This window comes from Triticum urartu, chromosome 1 (genome assembly GCF_003073215.2).
Source record: "Triticum urartu cultivar G1812 chromosome 1, Tu2.1, whole genome shotgun sequence".
In the NCBI taxonomy this organism is placed as follows: domain Eukaryota; kingdom Viridiplantae; phylum Streptophyta; class Magnoliopsida; order Poales; family Poaceae; genus Triticum; species Triticum urartu.
In genome coordinates this window covers 100,300,028-100,316,007 of record NC_053022.1, presented here as the reverse complement: position 1 = coordinate 100,316,007, position 15,980 = coordinate 100,300,028, and the positions used below count along the sequence as shown (strand labels likewise).

Sequence of the window (15,980 nt, the reverse complement as noted above, 5' to 3'; positions counted from 1 at the left end):
AAACATCATATATAATTGTGTTGATCGTGTAGTTTTAAATGTGCAGTTGTTTCATCGCTGCGAGGTTTGGTGTTCGACGACCTCGCCGTGCGTTTGACGAGCTCTGCCCCTTCGTTCGTGGGTGAGCACAAATGACAAGTCCTCCTCCCCCATTAATTATTTGATCTATTCCGATGAAACTTGATAGCTAGCTATGTATGTGTCTTGAATCATCAGTATGCGTAACCAATATGTGTCTCCCGTTCGAAAGCATCATAGTTATAAATATGCATGCATTTGCATATATATAACCTTGATTCTTTCGAATTGTCCAACGCTATCCATGGACAGCCCGAGTATGTGTAGATTGGGTTCGTTTTCCCATATGCTTTGCTCCGGATCCGACGCATATATTTCGTCAGTGCCTCCCCTGTTGTTCTCCGGGTACACATCCTCTCTGTTTATTGCAGAGACGTGTATCAGGAGAACAGCGGGGAGGTGCTGCCGAAATTTTGCGTCGGATCCGGAGCATAGCATGGGAAAATAAACCCAATCTACACATACACGGGTGGGATTAGGACCTATCATTACCTATTAGAGTGTAGGTTGCATGGACGTAATAAAATTGACAAAGTAGATCAACTGATGAATATATACATGGTGAATTACATATATAATTGTTGTGTGTCCAGTAGCTCTGAAAGTCAAGATGAGTGACCGTGCTTGGATGTATACCGGTCACACTGGTCAGAACAAATGGAGCGCTGAATGGTTCACAAAAACTAAGGGGTTTGTGCAAGCCGCATTTGCAAATGGCCAAAAGAAAACCTGGTGCCCCTGTTTCCGGTGCGGCAATTGGGAAAAGAAGACAGAGGCTGAAATGGGCAAACACCTGCAGAAGAGTGGTTTTACGCCCGATTATACGGTGTGGACATTTCATGGTGAGTCTGCCCAACGTGACCGAGCTGAGGTGGATCGTCGTCGCACCGACGAGCATGGTACCGGGATGGAAAACATGGTGCAAGGCTATGATGATGCTCGGGATTCGGACGAGGAGATGGAGGAATCTGCAAAGGCCTTCAATGAAATGTTGGAGTCTTCGAAACGTCCGCTCCACGAGCACACTGAGCTTTGTCAGTTGGATGCCATCTCACAAGTAATGGCTCTGAAGGCTCAGTTCAACTTGGGCAGAGAATGCTATGACGCAATTATGACAGTATTTGGACGCTTTCTACCCAAAGGCCATGTAATGCCTGCAAACCTGTACCAGTCGGACAAAATCCTCCGTGCACTGAAGATGCCCTATGAGAAGATACATGCCTGTGAGAAAGGATGTGCCTTATTTAGGCTTGACTATGCGGACTTGAACTATTGTCCCATTTGCAAGTCTTCCAGGTATATTGTGGTAGACAACGGTATGGGTGAGAAGACACAGACCAAAATCCCCGTTAGTGTTCTTCGGTATATGCCAATCGTACCAAGACTTCAACGTCTTTTCATGGTCGAAGAGACGGCCAGACAGATGACATGGCACAAAACAGGCAAAAGAACCGAACTAGATGCAGATGGGAATCTGATGATGGTACACACATCGGATGGTGTTGCGTGGAAAAAGTTTGATGAATTACATGCTGACAAAGCGGCAGATCCGAGGCATCCTCGAGTCGGCATCAGCACGGATGGGTTCAGTGTGTTTGGTATGACGGCAGCCCAATACAGTTGTTGGCCCGTATTTGTCTTTCCACTCAATCTCCCCCCCGGACAGATTATGCAAAGAAAGAACATTTTCCTGACGTTGATAATTCCAGGACCCAACTATCCGGGCAAAAATATGAATGTGTACATGCAGCCGCTTAAGGACGAATTGCAAGAAGCCTGGGATAATGGGTTCAAGACATACGACGCCTTTAGCAAACGGAACTTCATAATGCGTGTCTGGTACATGTACTCGACGCATGACTTGCCGGCGTATGCGCTATTCGTTGGCTGGTGTGTGCATGGAAGGTTCCCGTGCCCCACATGCAAGGGAGCTCTTGAGTTTCGTTGGCTTCAGGCCGGTCGCAAGTTTTCTTGCTTCGACATGCATAGACAGTTCCTGGATCCTCGCCATAAGTTCAGGAAAGACAAGAAGAACTTCATCAGGGGTAGAGTTGTCAAAAACTCTGCACCACCTGCATTGACAGGCCAACAGACCCTGGATCAGTTAAACGCTCTCGAGCCAGATCCACAACGTCCAGGGTACTTCAAGGGGTATAATACTAAGCATGCGTGGACTCACAAAACATGCTTATGGGATCTGCCTTACTTCAAAGACCTCCTTTGCCCACACAACATCGACGTGATGCACACTGAGAAGAATATCGCCGAGGCACTTTTTGGTACATTGTTCGGCATAGATGGGAAGTCCAAAGGATAATACTAAGGCTAGAGTCGATCTGGAGGCGCTATGTGACAGGCCGTTACAAAACATGAAAGAACCGAAAGGAAAGCAGAACTGGACGAAGCCAAAGGCATGGTTCAATCTTGGAAGGCCAGCTATGAGGGAAATTCTCTTGTGGGTGCAACAGCAGTTGATGTTCCCCGATGGGTATGCAGCGAATCTAAAGAGGGGAGCGAATCTTGATAAACTGAAGATATTTGGTCTCAAGAGTCATGATTGGCATATATGGATTGAGCGGGTAATGCCGGTGATGTTGCGTGGCTTCATCCCTGAGGATGAATGGCTAGTACTGGCAGAACTCAGCTATTTCTTCCGTGTTCTTTGTGCGAAAGAACTATCGCCTGGCGTGCTAGAAGAAATGGAAGAGTTGGCGCCGGAGTTGATCTGCAAGTTAGAGAAGATCTTTCCACCAGGCTTCTTTAATCCAATGCAGCATTTGATTTTGCATCTCCCGACCGAGGCAAGATTGGGGGGGCCCGTGCAAAATCGTTGGTGCTACCCAACTGAGAGGATGCAGAAGACGCTTCGAGAAAAATGTAAAAATAAACATAGAATTGAAGCATCGATGGCAATGCGAGCGGGGGTGGGGGGTGTGGGGGGGGAGGTGATCTCAGCCTCTTCCGTTTCTGAGTTATGCGTATACTTCAAACAAATCTTGTACGCGGAGTAAAAAAGATCGGAGTGAGTATAAGATCTATATGGTGTATTTCACGCGGTAAATTCTGTAGAATGTTTGGAAAGTTTCACGGAAGGGATGCGCCGTCTGATTCAAATCCGATGGCCTCTGCTTGCACCGAGAGACCATGCCGTACCACACACCGAATGAAACTGCACTGACATCCGGAGTCCACTCGAGCTCTGACCTCATTTGTCAGTGACCCATACACACAACGTCGCGTACACGCAAATCCCTCGCCGCTGGCCGGCCGCCTGCCACGTCATGCCGATCAGGCAACAATGAAGTTGCGTCAGTGACTTGTGGGCCCCGCCAGCTCAGTTAGCGTACCGTCTATTAACTCTCGAAATGGCCGGATAGCTCCTCTCCTGCGAAGCTTTTCGTCTCTGTCCCCCTTCCCAACTACCCCTCCACCTCGATCGAGAGAAGCTCGGATCCCCGGAGGAGAGGAGAGGAGAGGAGCCCACTTTAGCTCTCGGTTGCGCCGCGGCTATGGGGAGCCTGCGAGGTGAGCGGCGGACTGAGCTCCGGGGCGTCCGGGTTTCCCGCGCGGATTGAGCGGCTTCTGATTCTGGGGGGGTGTTGATTTCGTGCGCTGGTGTCGTGCAGGCGGAAGCGGCGGAGAAGGGAGGAACGAAGACGGAGGGAAAGTAGGGCTACCGGCGTTGGAGGTGGCGCTCGCGTTCCCGCAGGCCACGCCGGCGTCCCTGTTCCCGCCCGCCGGTGAGATCCCCCGTTCCGTTTCATTGATTTTGTTCTTTGACCATCTTTTTCGGTTTAAATTAGCTGCTGGTTTTGGTTGTACGTAGTGGTAAGATCAGTGGCGGACCTAGAAATAAAATGGAGGATGTGCACACTTAAAAAAAAATAAAGTCTATTTCAATTAGCTTGCATGGGCCTTAAAAATAAGCTAATTCTTACATGGTGAAAAAATGTTTTCCAAAAATCTGGGTGTGCCATGGCACACTGGCACACCCCCTGGGTACGCCATTGGGTAATATGGTTGTATTTTGGGGGTCACGTAGAGCAATTGTTAGGTGAACTGTCTTATTTGTCTCTTTGGAGAGGAGGGTCCACTGTTCTGTTCATCACTTTGAGGTTATCATTACACTGGAAAGAATCCAGCGTGCTCTTGAGAAAACGAGGGTTAGGAGCGCTTTATTGGATACCCAAATTCTGGAAATGTGTTTTGAATTTTCGGTTAATATTGGTGGAACCGTGTTTGTGATTTAGTTATGTTCGTATAATTGACGTTAGTGAAACTTATTTGCTTTTGCACCTGTCCACAATGATAGTAGGAGTTCCTTAATGTCATTTTCAGTCTAAAATATGGGGTAGTTTTCCATTTGCACACTGCAACAGACTAATAAAGAGCAAATTTACAAGAATGATCTGGATTTTCACTAAGGTAAACGTGATTATATTTTTTGCTTGTGCGTTTAAGAATGCTTGTCTTGGACTTATTGATCACCGGGTTGGGCGCTTTCACAATGTATACAATTAATTAGCAACTTTTCCTTGCAGCGCCAAGCAGAAATGGACATGTTATTTTTGTCAGAAAGTAGTTGTATCCACTCACAAAAATTAAAGAGCAAAAGAAGGCACTTGTTCCTCTTGTTTCACAATCTTTCACCTGCTTACAGTGTACTAGATTCATTAATTTCTGTGTCAGTTATATTATTCAACATTGTACAGTTTTTCCTGCAGATTTTGGTTACAACATAATCTACAGCATTTGAATTATGCACTGTGCAGTGTCGGACTAATTGTAAGTTCACTAATTGTTTTTTTGCAGTGTCGGACTACTACCAGCTTGATGATTTGCTGACCGGTGAAGAGAAGGCGCTTAGGAAGAAAGTCCGTGCTATTTCAGAGAAAGAAATTGCACCCATTATGACCGAAGTATGTTCTTGCTACAGACATTTCCTATTTCGTTTCATGTTCTCAGAGAAATAACATATAATCTGGACTAATGTTATGGTGCAACATGTCTTCATACTGAAACTTTGTAGTACATACTGCTGCTAGTTTTGTCTTGTCATGTTAGATGCCTACTCTTTTTGTAGTAGCTGTTGTGACAAACTGATGGCTGATGTGCCAAAAACTTTGTTATTTTGCTTTTGCAGTACTGGGAGAAGGCAGAATTCCCATTTCATGCCATTCCGAAACTTGCAACTCTTGGCTTAGCTGGAAGTACAACGAAGGTACAAACTACTCAATCTTCTATTCGTGCTGTACTATGTAATGTTGGATTTGTACATGTACAATGTTAGAATTTGTTTTTCACAAACTTTGTGGCGTTACAGGGATATGGGTGCCCAGGACTCTCGCTTACAGCGAGTGCCGTTTCTATAGCAGAAGTTGCACGGGTTGATGCAAGCTGCTCTACATTTATTCTAGTGCACTCCTCTTTGGCAATGTCCACAATTGGTAAAGTTGTTGGGTTTTTTCAAAAGATTATGTTTGATATTCTGTTTGACTTTGACCAACAACAACTTACTTGAGCTCGTGTTTTAATTCTGTATGTGTGAAGAACAGCCCTTTGTGGATCAGAGGCTCAAAAGCAGAAGTACCTACCATCGTTAGCTCAGTTTAAAACTGTTGGTTGCTGGGTGAGTCACATTATCCAGTAGCTTATATATACAATATGCAATGTGTTATTATCATTATCTCCTCTTCCTAAGAGTGTGTCCGGTTTCTGTAGGCTTTAACAGAGCCAGATTATGGAAGTGATGCAAGCTCCTTGAAAACTTCAGCAACCAAGGTTTAATATTTATTACTGTATTTGAGAAAATTTAAGTTTTTTCTTCACTACCTTATCATGTTATGATTTTTAAGGTACCTGGCGGTTGGCAATTAGATGGCCAAAAGCGCTGGATAGGTAACAGCACGTTTGCAGATGTGCTTGTAATTTTGGCTAGGAATGCAGACACAAAGCAACTAAACGGGTAATCATCTTGTTTTGGACTACTGTTGATAGCATTGTGTTAATATCATGTACTACCTCTGTAAACTACAGTAATATAAGATCTTTTAGATCACTACTTCAGTGATCTAAAAGATATTTATATCAGTTTACAGAGGGAATACATGTCAGTATGAAGTTATTTCTCTGCTTATTAATGCAGAACTACCCTGCTTGTGAATGATGAATCTGATACACTTTCTTCAGATTCATTGTGAAGAAGGGAGCGCCTGGTTTGAGAGCCACAAAAATTCAAAACAAAATTGGACTTAGAATGGTTCAGAATGGCGATATCCTTCTGAATAAAGTATTTGTCCCAGAAGAAGACAGATTAACAGGCATCAATTCATTTCAGGATATAAGCAAGGTACCTGCCACCCCCAACTTCCCTGCTCTTTGTTAACCGATTGGAGTTGCTGCTTGGTGATGTTATCTTAGTTCTTATTTACTCTTGGACTGCTGAAATAGGTCCTAGCAATGTCACGTATTATGGTGGCTTGGCAGCCAATTGGCATATCGATGGGCGTCTACGACATGTGCCATCGGTCCGAACCTCACCTATCCTTCATCAATTTACAATTATCTTTGTACTGGTCTATACCTATTTGACTTTGCACATTTGCCACTGGATAGGTATTTGAAAGAAAGGAAGCAGTTTGGAGCTCCCCTGGCAGCCTTTCAGCTCAACCAAGAAAAGCTTGTTCGGATGCTTGGTAACATCCAGGCCATGCTCCTTGTCGGCTGGCGCTTGTGCAAGCTCTATGAGTCAGGCAAAATGACACCAGGCCATGCTAGTTTGGGCAAGGTCCGTAAATTGCTATGTAGCTAGCCAATGGTCTCTTTGTTTAAGTCGCATATGGTGTCTTGACATGTACAGTGTACTGATCAATGTTTGAATTCAGGCATGGACGTCCAGCAAGTCAAGGGAGGTAGTTTCTCTGGGCCGAGAGCTATTGGGCGGCAATGGAATTTTGGCTGATTTTCTAGTAGCAAAGGTAAAAAGTGCTAACATTTAATATCCATTTGATCATCTCCGAACATGGTAGTTTCTCACAGGCTGATGAATGGCCTATTGTTAGCCACAGCACTTCATAAACCACTTGATTTTCTCCATTTCTTGGTGTCTAGTAAAGAAACATTGATCATAACTATCTCAACCTTTGCAGGCCTTCTGCGATCTGGAACCGATTTACTCATATGAGGGCACCTACGACATCAACAGCCTTGTGACCGGAAGAGAAATCACCGGGATCGCGAGCTTCAAACCTGCTGCGGTAGCGAAATCTCGGCTGTAATTCTTCTTCTGCCTCCAGCTATGATGAACAGCAAAGTATGACCCCCACCTTGTATTCTGGTGGGTACGAGTAAGATCGGAATAAGTGCAACCGAATGATCAAATGTAATCTGTAAAGCGAAAGAATAAAGTCGGAGCTGGATTTGTATCTATGTAATGGTACAGCATATGGAGTCTAACCTCTCATGACCAGTGTTTGTGCTGTGGGGGGTCGTACCAGCTTCTACATAATGGAATTGTGCAGTTTAGGAGACTTTTCCCCTGATACTTACCTGTGAGATGAGATGGGTGCAGATTATGTGCCATTTTTTGGGTGAGAAAATGTGCCCTTCGTTTAATAGGGAACAGCAGATGCCCTGCTCTCACACCCTCGAATCCTAACTGGTAGCAGTAGAGCAGCACCGGTGGGGAGGTAGGGCTGAGGAGTCCTGAGTGGCTGTCAGAAATGCAAGACTGGGGGAGGTAAACAAAGACCGGCACAATGGATCAGATTCTGCAACATAGAATAGCAGCAGCATTCGAGAGAAACTGATCTGGTGCTGCGTAATAATCGACCACATATAAACATGGGGAACATGTGATGAGAGCTCTGCATTTTATCTGTATGGTGCATGTACAATATGAAAGACATTGTTCCCAACAACAATAACACTAACACATATGTGGAAACTGGGTAGCCATAGAGGCCAGGGGAAGGTAGATGTGCAGAAACGCTTCCATGTTGCAACAAGGGTAATGCTTGCCAGGGAACTGTCTTCTGACCTAACTATGGAAATGTTCAAGTGCAACAAAACTAAAGAGATTGATTGCTACGCTTTGAACTTCCATGGGCCATGACTTGCCTGCCAGCTTATACATATATCAGATTGTCTGTGTTCACTGCTCCGTGCAAAAGAGAGCGAGAGAATATATTCATGGATGCACAACGTGCTATCAAGTCTCCCTGCGGAAGTTCATGAAAAAAATGTTCATTTGTGGATAATACCAAAATAAACAACCTTTTGGCGCATAAAGAGAGAATATACATTCAAGGATTGACACCATGCTATTGGTCTCCCTGCAAAAGATATGTGAATATGATAACTTGTGAAAAATACCAAAATAACAATTCTGTGAATTACATAATTGTTATACCAGTCACTCATCTCTTGTCTTTTATGTACAATGCGCAAATGACTGTATTTTTGCTACTACTATTTGCAAATGAACATGGTATACTGATAGGAGCTGGGATCCTACCAGGTCTAGCTCGTAGGTTGTACGGGTGGAAGGGGGCTTGGCGTGGAGGAAGATGAGGTCGCCGGCACTGGGGCGCCGCCGCGTGCGCGCGCGAGAGAGAGAGGGCGCAGGAGGCGGCGGGTAGGGTTAGGTCTCTCGGCTCCCTTCGGGAAGCCGAGCAAATATGATTGCTTCTGCTTAACTTCAAACAAGTCCTTACATGAGTTTATATAATCTTCAAATACGATAACTGGCTAAGCCCCTAATAACGATAAGATAACTGAGCCGGGCCCCTAATTGCCTGGGCTGTAGTATATGCCGGCCATAACATCTCTCCCCTCCTGCACAAACAGCTCGTCCTCGAGCTGGAAGGCGGGGAAGCGCTTGCGGAATTCCTCAAGGTGATCAATGGGCGCCAAACACCTCCGCGTCAGCTAGGGCGGGCAGGTCGCCGAGCCCGGCGGCGGCAGTGTCCTCCTCAATGTAGTCCGCAACCTCCAGGTAGAAGAGTCGCGGGCAGACGTGGCCGGGCACGTAGGGCCTGTCGCAGTTGAAGCACAACCCTGGCGGCGACGCTCGAGTTGCTCGGCCGGGGTGAGCCGGCGGAAAGGGCGCGCCGCGGTCGCGGCGAGGGGCGCCGCGGAAGCTTGAGCAGGCCGACCCTGCGCGGGAACTTCCGGCCAGGGTGGCGGCCCAGCGGCCCGGGCGGTGACGCCTGCTGGATGGCCACCGCGCGGGCGTGGTACATGGCCGTCCGGAGGTCCTGTGGCCCGCGCATCTTCATGTCCACGCGAATGTGGTCCGGTAGGCCGTCGACGAAGAGCTCAGCCCACTGACGAGCCGAAACGCCGGGGACATGGCACGCCAGTGCCTGGAAGCGGTCGACGAAGTCTTGCACTGTGGTGAGGAACGGAAGGCGCCCAAGCTCCGCCAGACGGTTCCCGCATATAGGAGGACCGAAGCGCAAGAGGCACAGATCATGGAAACGCTCCCATGGTGGCATGCCGCCCTCGTCCTGCTCGAGGGCGTAATACCACGTCTGGGCGACACCTCGTAGATGATAGGAGGCGATCCAGGTGCGATCGGACGCGAGCGTGCGCTGCCCCTGAAAAAATTGGTCGCATTGGTTGAGCCAATTCAGGGGGTCGACGGTGCCGTCGTAGGTCACGAACTCCAGCTTGGAGAATCTCGGTTGTGGCTGGGCGTGGATGACGGGCGGGTATGTGTCATCCGCGCGGAACCGCGAGGACGACGACGCCGAGTGTGCGGACTGCAAAGTACCGCCATGGAAAAGGTTCCCATCCACACCATCGTAGGGACCCGCGGCACCCGAGGACCCGCCAAACTGCATGGTCGGGGGCGGCGCCAGCGATGACAGCACGTGCAGTTGTTCTGAGGCCATCGTGTAGACTGGCTCGATGGACCCGGCGAGCCAGGCCGGCAGTGGAGATGGTGACGCAGGAAAATGGAACTGGTGGATGGGCACCCCGGGCGCCGTTGACGGAAGGCTCGGCCCAGAGATCGCTGGTGGCGGCGGCGGTGGCTGCTGCTGTGGCAGCGGCATGATGGATGCGACGGAGGTCGCCGGTGGTGGCGGCTGCCGCGGGAGCTACTGCGGCCCCGTGATTGTGGTGACGGGGGCGGGCGGCTGCAGCCCATAGTGCCCCGCGAGGAAGGTGCAGGTGCCTTGGACCGCCTGAGTCAGGTCCCGGAGCGCCGCCATCATCTCCTCCGGGGTGAGCACGGCGGGGGCGGGCACGGGTGGCATCCAGGCGGCGGATGAGACCGGCTCGGTCAGGGACATGGCGCTGGACGCGGTGGTCATCGGCGACGAAGAGGCAATCGGCAGCGGAAGGGAGGGGGTGGGCGGTGGCGCGGACATGATCGAGCCTGAGACACCTGATACATTGATAGGAGTTGGGATTCTACCAGGTCTAGCTCGTAGGTTGTAGGGTGGAAGGAGGCTTGGCGTGGAGGAAGACGAGGTTGCCGCCGCTGGGGCGCCGTCGCGCGCGCACGAGAGAGAGGGCGCAGGAGGCGGCGAGTAGGGTTAGGTCTCCTGGCTCCCTTCAAGAAGCCGAGCAAATATGATTGCTTCTGCTTAACTTCAAACAAGTCTTTACATTTTTTTTTGAGGGGAACCAAGTTTATTCATTCATAAGCCACAGAACGTGGAATACATCTCGGATCATGGGGTTGGCCAAGCCACACGTGGCGCCCCTGACCTAAAGAATGAGCAAACTTGGCTATGCTATGAGCATTGTTATTCGAGTCTTTACATGAGTTTATATAATCTCCGAATACGATAACTGGGCTAAGCCCCTAATAACGATAAGATAACTGGGCCAGACCCCTAACTGCCTGGGCTGTAGTATATGCCCGCCATAACATATACCATCTTTTCCTTCCATAAAATCTCAACGGTTTGTCAAATTTTGAGGCGTACGTTATCCAAGTAGGACACATATGTAACTACTTGCAGTTAAACTGACGTGCCTCTTTGATGGACCATCATTGTTCATGTGGAAGTGGTCAGTTCAAAATTTCTACACTTCTTCCTGTCAACAATGTGAAAAGACCCTATATTCTGGGAGATTTTGTTTGACCAGTTAGACCATTCTATAGTCCACATCAGTCATAGGGGCTTTCCCTGGTACCCAACCTGACCACGGAGCAGCACAGTAGAATATTCTACCTGCAACCCCCATGTGGTTATGCTCTGCCCGCTCATATGACATGCGTGATGCGTTTCGTCCATGTCGTCGTCCCCCTCTTCCAGATTTCAGAATGGATGCATCAATCGGCAGTCCTAGTCCACATTCTCCTCTTCCAGATTTCAGAATGGATGCACCAATCGGCAGTCCTAGTCCACAGCCACCCAACTTTGCCACAATGTCAAGTTATAGTCCACCGCCCAAAGAGGCCAAGACTCTTCACCTCCAGATGTTAAAACATGACCCGGGACCGCATCCAACCTTCAACCAGACAACCACAATGCCTCTTGTTGCCATCCTATTCATACTTCTCATCTCCGCCTTCCACGCCCCATGTTCTGCAGCAAGAAGCACGATTTTAGCCGGTGATCGCCTCACCGGCGATGACAAGCTTGTCTCTCGCAATGGCAAGTTCGTGCTCGGCTTCTTCCAACCAGGCAGTGAGTACTCCTCCCAGCAGACTCCCGCTCACTGGTACATAGGCTTATGGTTTGGTAAGATACCCAAGTTAACCCCAGTGTGGGTTGCGAATAGGGACAAACCAATTGTAAACCTTGAAATGTCGGAGCTCACGATCTCCGATGATGGTAACCTTGTCATCTTAGATAAAGACACCAAATCAACAATTTGGTCGACCCATGCTAATATCACCGCCAAGAACACTACAGTTCTGCTCATGGACAATGGGAACCTCATCTTAGGAGATGCATCTAACTCATCCAACGTCATATGGCAGAGCTTTGATTACCCTACTGATGGTCTGCTCCCTGGTGCAAAGCAAGGCGTGGATAAGGTCACCGGTTTGACTCGTCACCTCGTTTCCAAGAAGAGCTTGATTGATCCAGCTCCTGGCCGTTATTGTGTGGAATTAGATACAACTGGTCCTGGCCAATTCCTCTATAAACTATGCAACTCGTCCATAGTATATTACTCTAGTGGAGAATGGAATGGTCATTACTTCAACTCGATGCCAGAAATGAATGGAGCCAATCTTTTTACCTTTAAATTTGTCAACAATGACAAAGAGGAGTACTTCATAAAAAATGTAACAGATGACAAGCTGATATCTGTTAGCCTTTTGGACATTACTGGACAGGAAAAGCAACTCATCTGGGTTGAAAGTTCACAAGATTGGGCGACGGTCTTCACCCAGCCTAAAGATCAATGTGATGTCTATGCTACATGTGGACCATTCACAATCTGCAACAGCAACACAGCCCAAGTGTGTGATTGCCTGAAGGGCTTCTCAATAAGGTCACCTAAGGATTGGGAGATAGAGGACCGGTCTGGCGGGTGCATAAGAAATGTGTCACTGGACTGCGGTGCCAGGAACCAAAGCAGAAATGCAACAACTGACAAGTTCTACCCCATGACAAAGGTCACACTGCCTGCAATGCCCATAGTTATAGAAGCTGCTGGGAGCATAGACCATTGTGCACAAGCTTGCCTAGATGATTGCTCTTGCATTGCATATTCCTACAGCGACAGATGCTCCCTCTGGTATGATGACTTGCTTAACATAAAAAAAGGCGATATCGGAACTACTAGAAATGAAGAGGTTCTCTACTTACGCATCTCTGTCAAGGATGCAGAAAGTTGGACAAATACAAAGAGAGGGAAGGGGGTTATTTGGGCTACTACTGCTGCAAGTGTCGTTGCTTTGCTTTTGTTGACAGTTGTCATGTGGTTTCTACTAATATGGAGGAGCAAGAGAAAGCACACTACCGGCATGTACAATAATGCACAAGGTGGCAATGGAATTGTAGCTTTCAGATACATTGATCTGCAACATGCAACCAAAAATTTCTCAGAGAAGCTAGGGGGAGGGAGCTTTGGATCTGTATTCAAGGGGTTACTGACTGACTCTACAGCTATTGCGGTGAAAAGGCTTGATGGTGTCCGTCAGGGAGAGAAGGAATTCAGAGCCGAAGTGAGTTCAGTTGGAATCATCCAACACATCAATTTGGTTAAATTAATTGGCTTTTGCTGCAAGGGCAGTATGAGACTGCTTGTGTATGAATACATGCCAAATCTTTCCCTCGATGCACATCTCTTCCGCAGCAACACAAAGGTACTAAGCTGGAGTGTCCGTTACCAAATAGCCCTTGGAATTGCAAGAGGATTAGCATACTTGCATGAGAGTTGCAGGGATTGTATCATACACTGTGATATCAAGCCACAGAACATACTTCTGGACACCTCATTTGTACCTAAAGTTGCAGACTTTGGTATGGCCAAATTTCTAGGGAGGGATTTTAGCAGAGTTTTGACTACATTTAGAGGAACTATAGGCTATCTTGCACCTGAATGGATCAGTGGAGTAGCCATTACACCAAAAGTGGATGTCTACAGCTACGGCATGATGTTGCTTGAAATAGTATCAGGTCGGAGCAACAATACATGTAAGGAGAATAGCAGCAGTGGTGATCATTCGGCATATTTCCCGGTTCAAGTTGCAAGGAAACTTCTAGCAGGGGACGTTGTGGGCTTGTTGGATGACAAGTTGCATGGTGATGTTAACTTGGATGAAGTTGAGAGGGTCTGCAAGGTGGCTTGCTGGTGTATCCAAGATGGCGAATCCAATCGACCGACCATGGGAGAAGTGGTTCAAATCCTCGGCGGTTTGTTAGAACTTGAAGTACCCCCAATACCAAGACTGCTTCAAGCTATTGCATGAAGGTCACCAATCACCTTAAACTATATCCCAGTCTGAAGGCAAAGCAGTGCCGATTAAGGTTAAGATATGGTACTCGATGAGAATAACATTATGATGGACCTGCTTCTATGGTCCATAATCACTGCAATTTGTAACTTATTTTCTGCAACTTATCTTCAATGCATCTAAGAATTATATTTTGGGAGACTGATCCCATGTATATTTGTATGGACCTGCTTTTATGGTCCATAATCACTGCAATTTGTAAGCATATATCTTCTGTTAATTATCTTTGAGGGAAGCATCCAAGGATGACATGTTGGGAGAGACTGATCCCACAATTATTTCATACTAGGACTAGCCGGCAGGAGTCTCTGTTAAGTCGTTTTGTGTGCATTCTATGCTGGATGTATTGCATACGATCTGTGCTATTTAGGCAATTTAGTTAGTGAATAACCTTGCCAAACCTTAGAATCTCAAACACGATTCACCCATATTGCTAAAGAAAAAGGACAACGAAGTCGAGGGTTCCGCGATTTGGATTTACCGGTCGCCCGTTGCAGCCGCCGGTGTACGGGCCGGCCGCGACCGCTCTCGTCGGTCGCCGCCGTCGTGGAGGACGGGGCCGCAGCGCCGCGTACCAGTTTCGGCGGCACCGCTGTCCGCCGGAAGACCGTCGCCGTCCCGCAGTCGGCGTCGGCCCTGGCGGCACCGCATCAAGTATGCTCCGAGTGGGCCTGAACTTCCTCCCCTTCCTGGCCGGCAGCAGCATACGTGCGAGACAGCAAGCAGCAGTGTTTTTCTCTCTCGCATCGCTGCGCCTCCGCATTCCGCTCGCAGGAGGATTCCCCGTGTGTATTTGATTTTGTCTATAAATTTCAATATACACAAGAATTGACCCCATTACTAGTCGCGCAAACGGCGCCCCCTCGCCTATGCCACATCATCACAGCGGCTCAGCCAATGACAAGAGAGGCACACTGTATATCGAATGAAGAAAGAAACAAAATATGATTTCATCGCACAAACGGCGCCCCCTCGCCTATGCCACATCATCACAGCGGCTCAGCCAATGACGAGAGAGCCACACTGTATATCGAATGAAGAAAGAAACAAAATGTAATTTCCTCGAGCGTCGGATTGGGCAAGCGACTCCTCCCAGCTAGGTTACCGCCGCCGCCCTCCTCCCCCACGCTCGTGCCCTCCATCTTCCCCCTAGCTCCATCTCCTCCGCCCTCGGCCTGCGCTCCATCCCTTCCCTCCTTGTTCGCGACGAGCGTGAACCGCCGGAAACAGCAACAGATGGAGACGTCGAGAGGACATCAGGCCAAGGTGAGTTCCCAATCCTCACATCCTCTGTCTCTCTGTATTGCTTGACACGCGGGACCTCAGCTTCCGCATCACTCGCCGCCGCGGCCGATGCAGACAGGCCCTTCAGAGCCGCCGTCGACCGAGCCAGTGCCCGCGCAAGCCAAGGCTGCCACGGGCCAGGCCGTGATTCCGGCATCGACCAAGGCGATACGGTTCCCCCTCCAGCCGGGCAAGGCCAGCTTCGGCACCAAGCGCCTGGTCAAGGCCAACCATTTCATCGCCTAGCTCAACACTATGATGTATGTTTCTTGTTCTTCTATTATCCCCATGATTAATCAGCAACACTCTCTTGTCTTGAAGAAAATCATGTGTGCGTGCGTGTGTGTCCTAATCTTCCATTCAGATTCATTGTGCAATGTGGGTATATTAATTTTGCAATGTTCTCTGTGGGTAAATGTTCCTATTTATCCGTGTATACTCTTGCGACGATTCCTGTAAACTGGAACATTGTAATTCTGGGGCATGGTTTTGTCAACTTCAATACTAGGTGAAAACCATCAACACTTTGCCAAGTTGAAATTAAGGTGGAAATCTGACATTCTGCTTGCATTGTGTTGCTGAACGATAATTATATTAGGACAAGTAGATGTTCCTGATTTGCTGCACTTATTTTCCTAAACAAATGAAGCACCATCCGCTGGAACAGTTTTTATTTTCGTTTCAGTAT

At 48.0% G+C, this 15,980-nt stretch overlaps 2 protein-coding genes across 4 annotated transcripts; one reads left to right on the top strand and one right to left on the bottom strand.

Annotated features, from left to right (window-relative positions):
- The first annotated feature begins 3,399 nt into the window (after positions 1-3,399).
- On the top strand, positions 3,400-7,607 carry LOC125550419 (acyl-coenzyme A oxidase 4, peroxisomal). The gene is made up of 13 exons (XM_048713415.1): positions 3,400-3,603; positions 3,705-3,818; positions 4,891-4,997; positions 5,222-5,299; positions 5,402-5,525; positions 5,634-5,707; positions 5,800-5,859; positions 5,934-6,043; positions 6,268-6,427; positions 6,529-6,605; positions 6,694-6,865; positions 6,963-7,055; positions 7,227-7,607. Exons 1-13 carry the CDS (start codon positions 3,588-3,590, stop codon positions 7,353-7,355), a joined length of 1,314 nt encoding a protein of 437 aa, XP_048569372.1. The 5' UTR covers positions 3,400-3,587; the 3' UTR covers positions 7,356-7,607.
- Positions 7,538-14,881, bottom strand: LOC125550422. Of its 3 annotated transcripts, none has more exons than XM_048713419.1 (2): positions 14,490-14,868; positions 7,538-7,807 (listed from the first exon to the last, which is right to left on the bottom strand). In XM_048713419.1, the coding sequence occupies exons 1-2, from the start codon at positions 14,844-14,846 to the stop codon at positions 7,538-7,540; spliced, it is 627 nt and encodes a 208-aa protein (XP_048569376.1). In that variant the 5' UTR covers positions 14,847-14,868. The 3 variants fall into 3 exon arrangements, 1 of the variants encoding a protein (XP_048569376.1); XR_007301633.1 differs by lacking the exon at positions 7,538-7,807 and adding an exon at positions 7,916-8,411 and having other exon boundaries at positions 14,490-14,881; XR_007301632.1 differs by lacking the exon at positions 7,538-7,807 and adding an exon at positions 7,916-8,297 and having other exon boundaries at positions 14,490-14,881.
- Between the last annotated feature and the right edge of the window lie 1,099 nt (positions 14,882-15,980).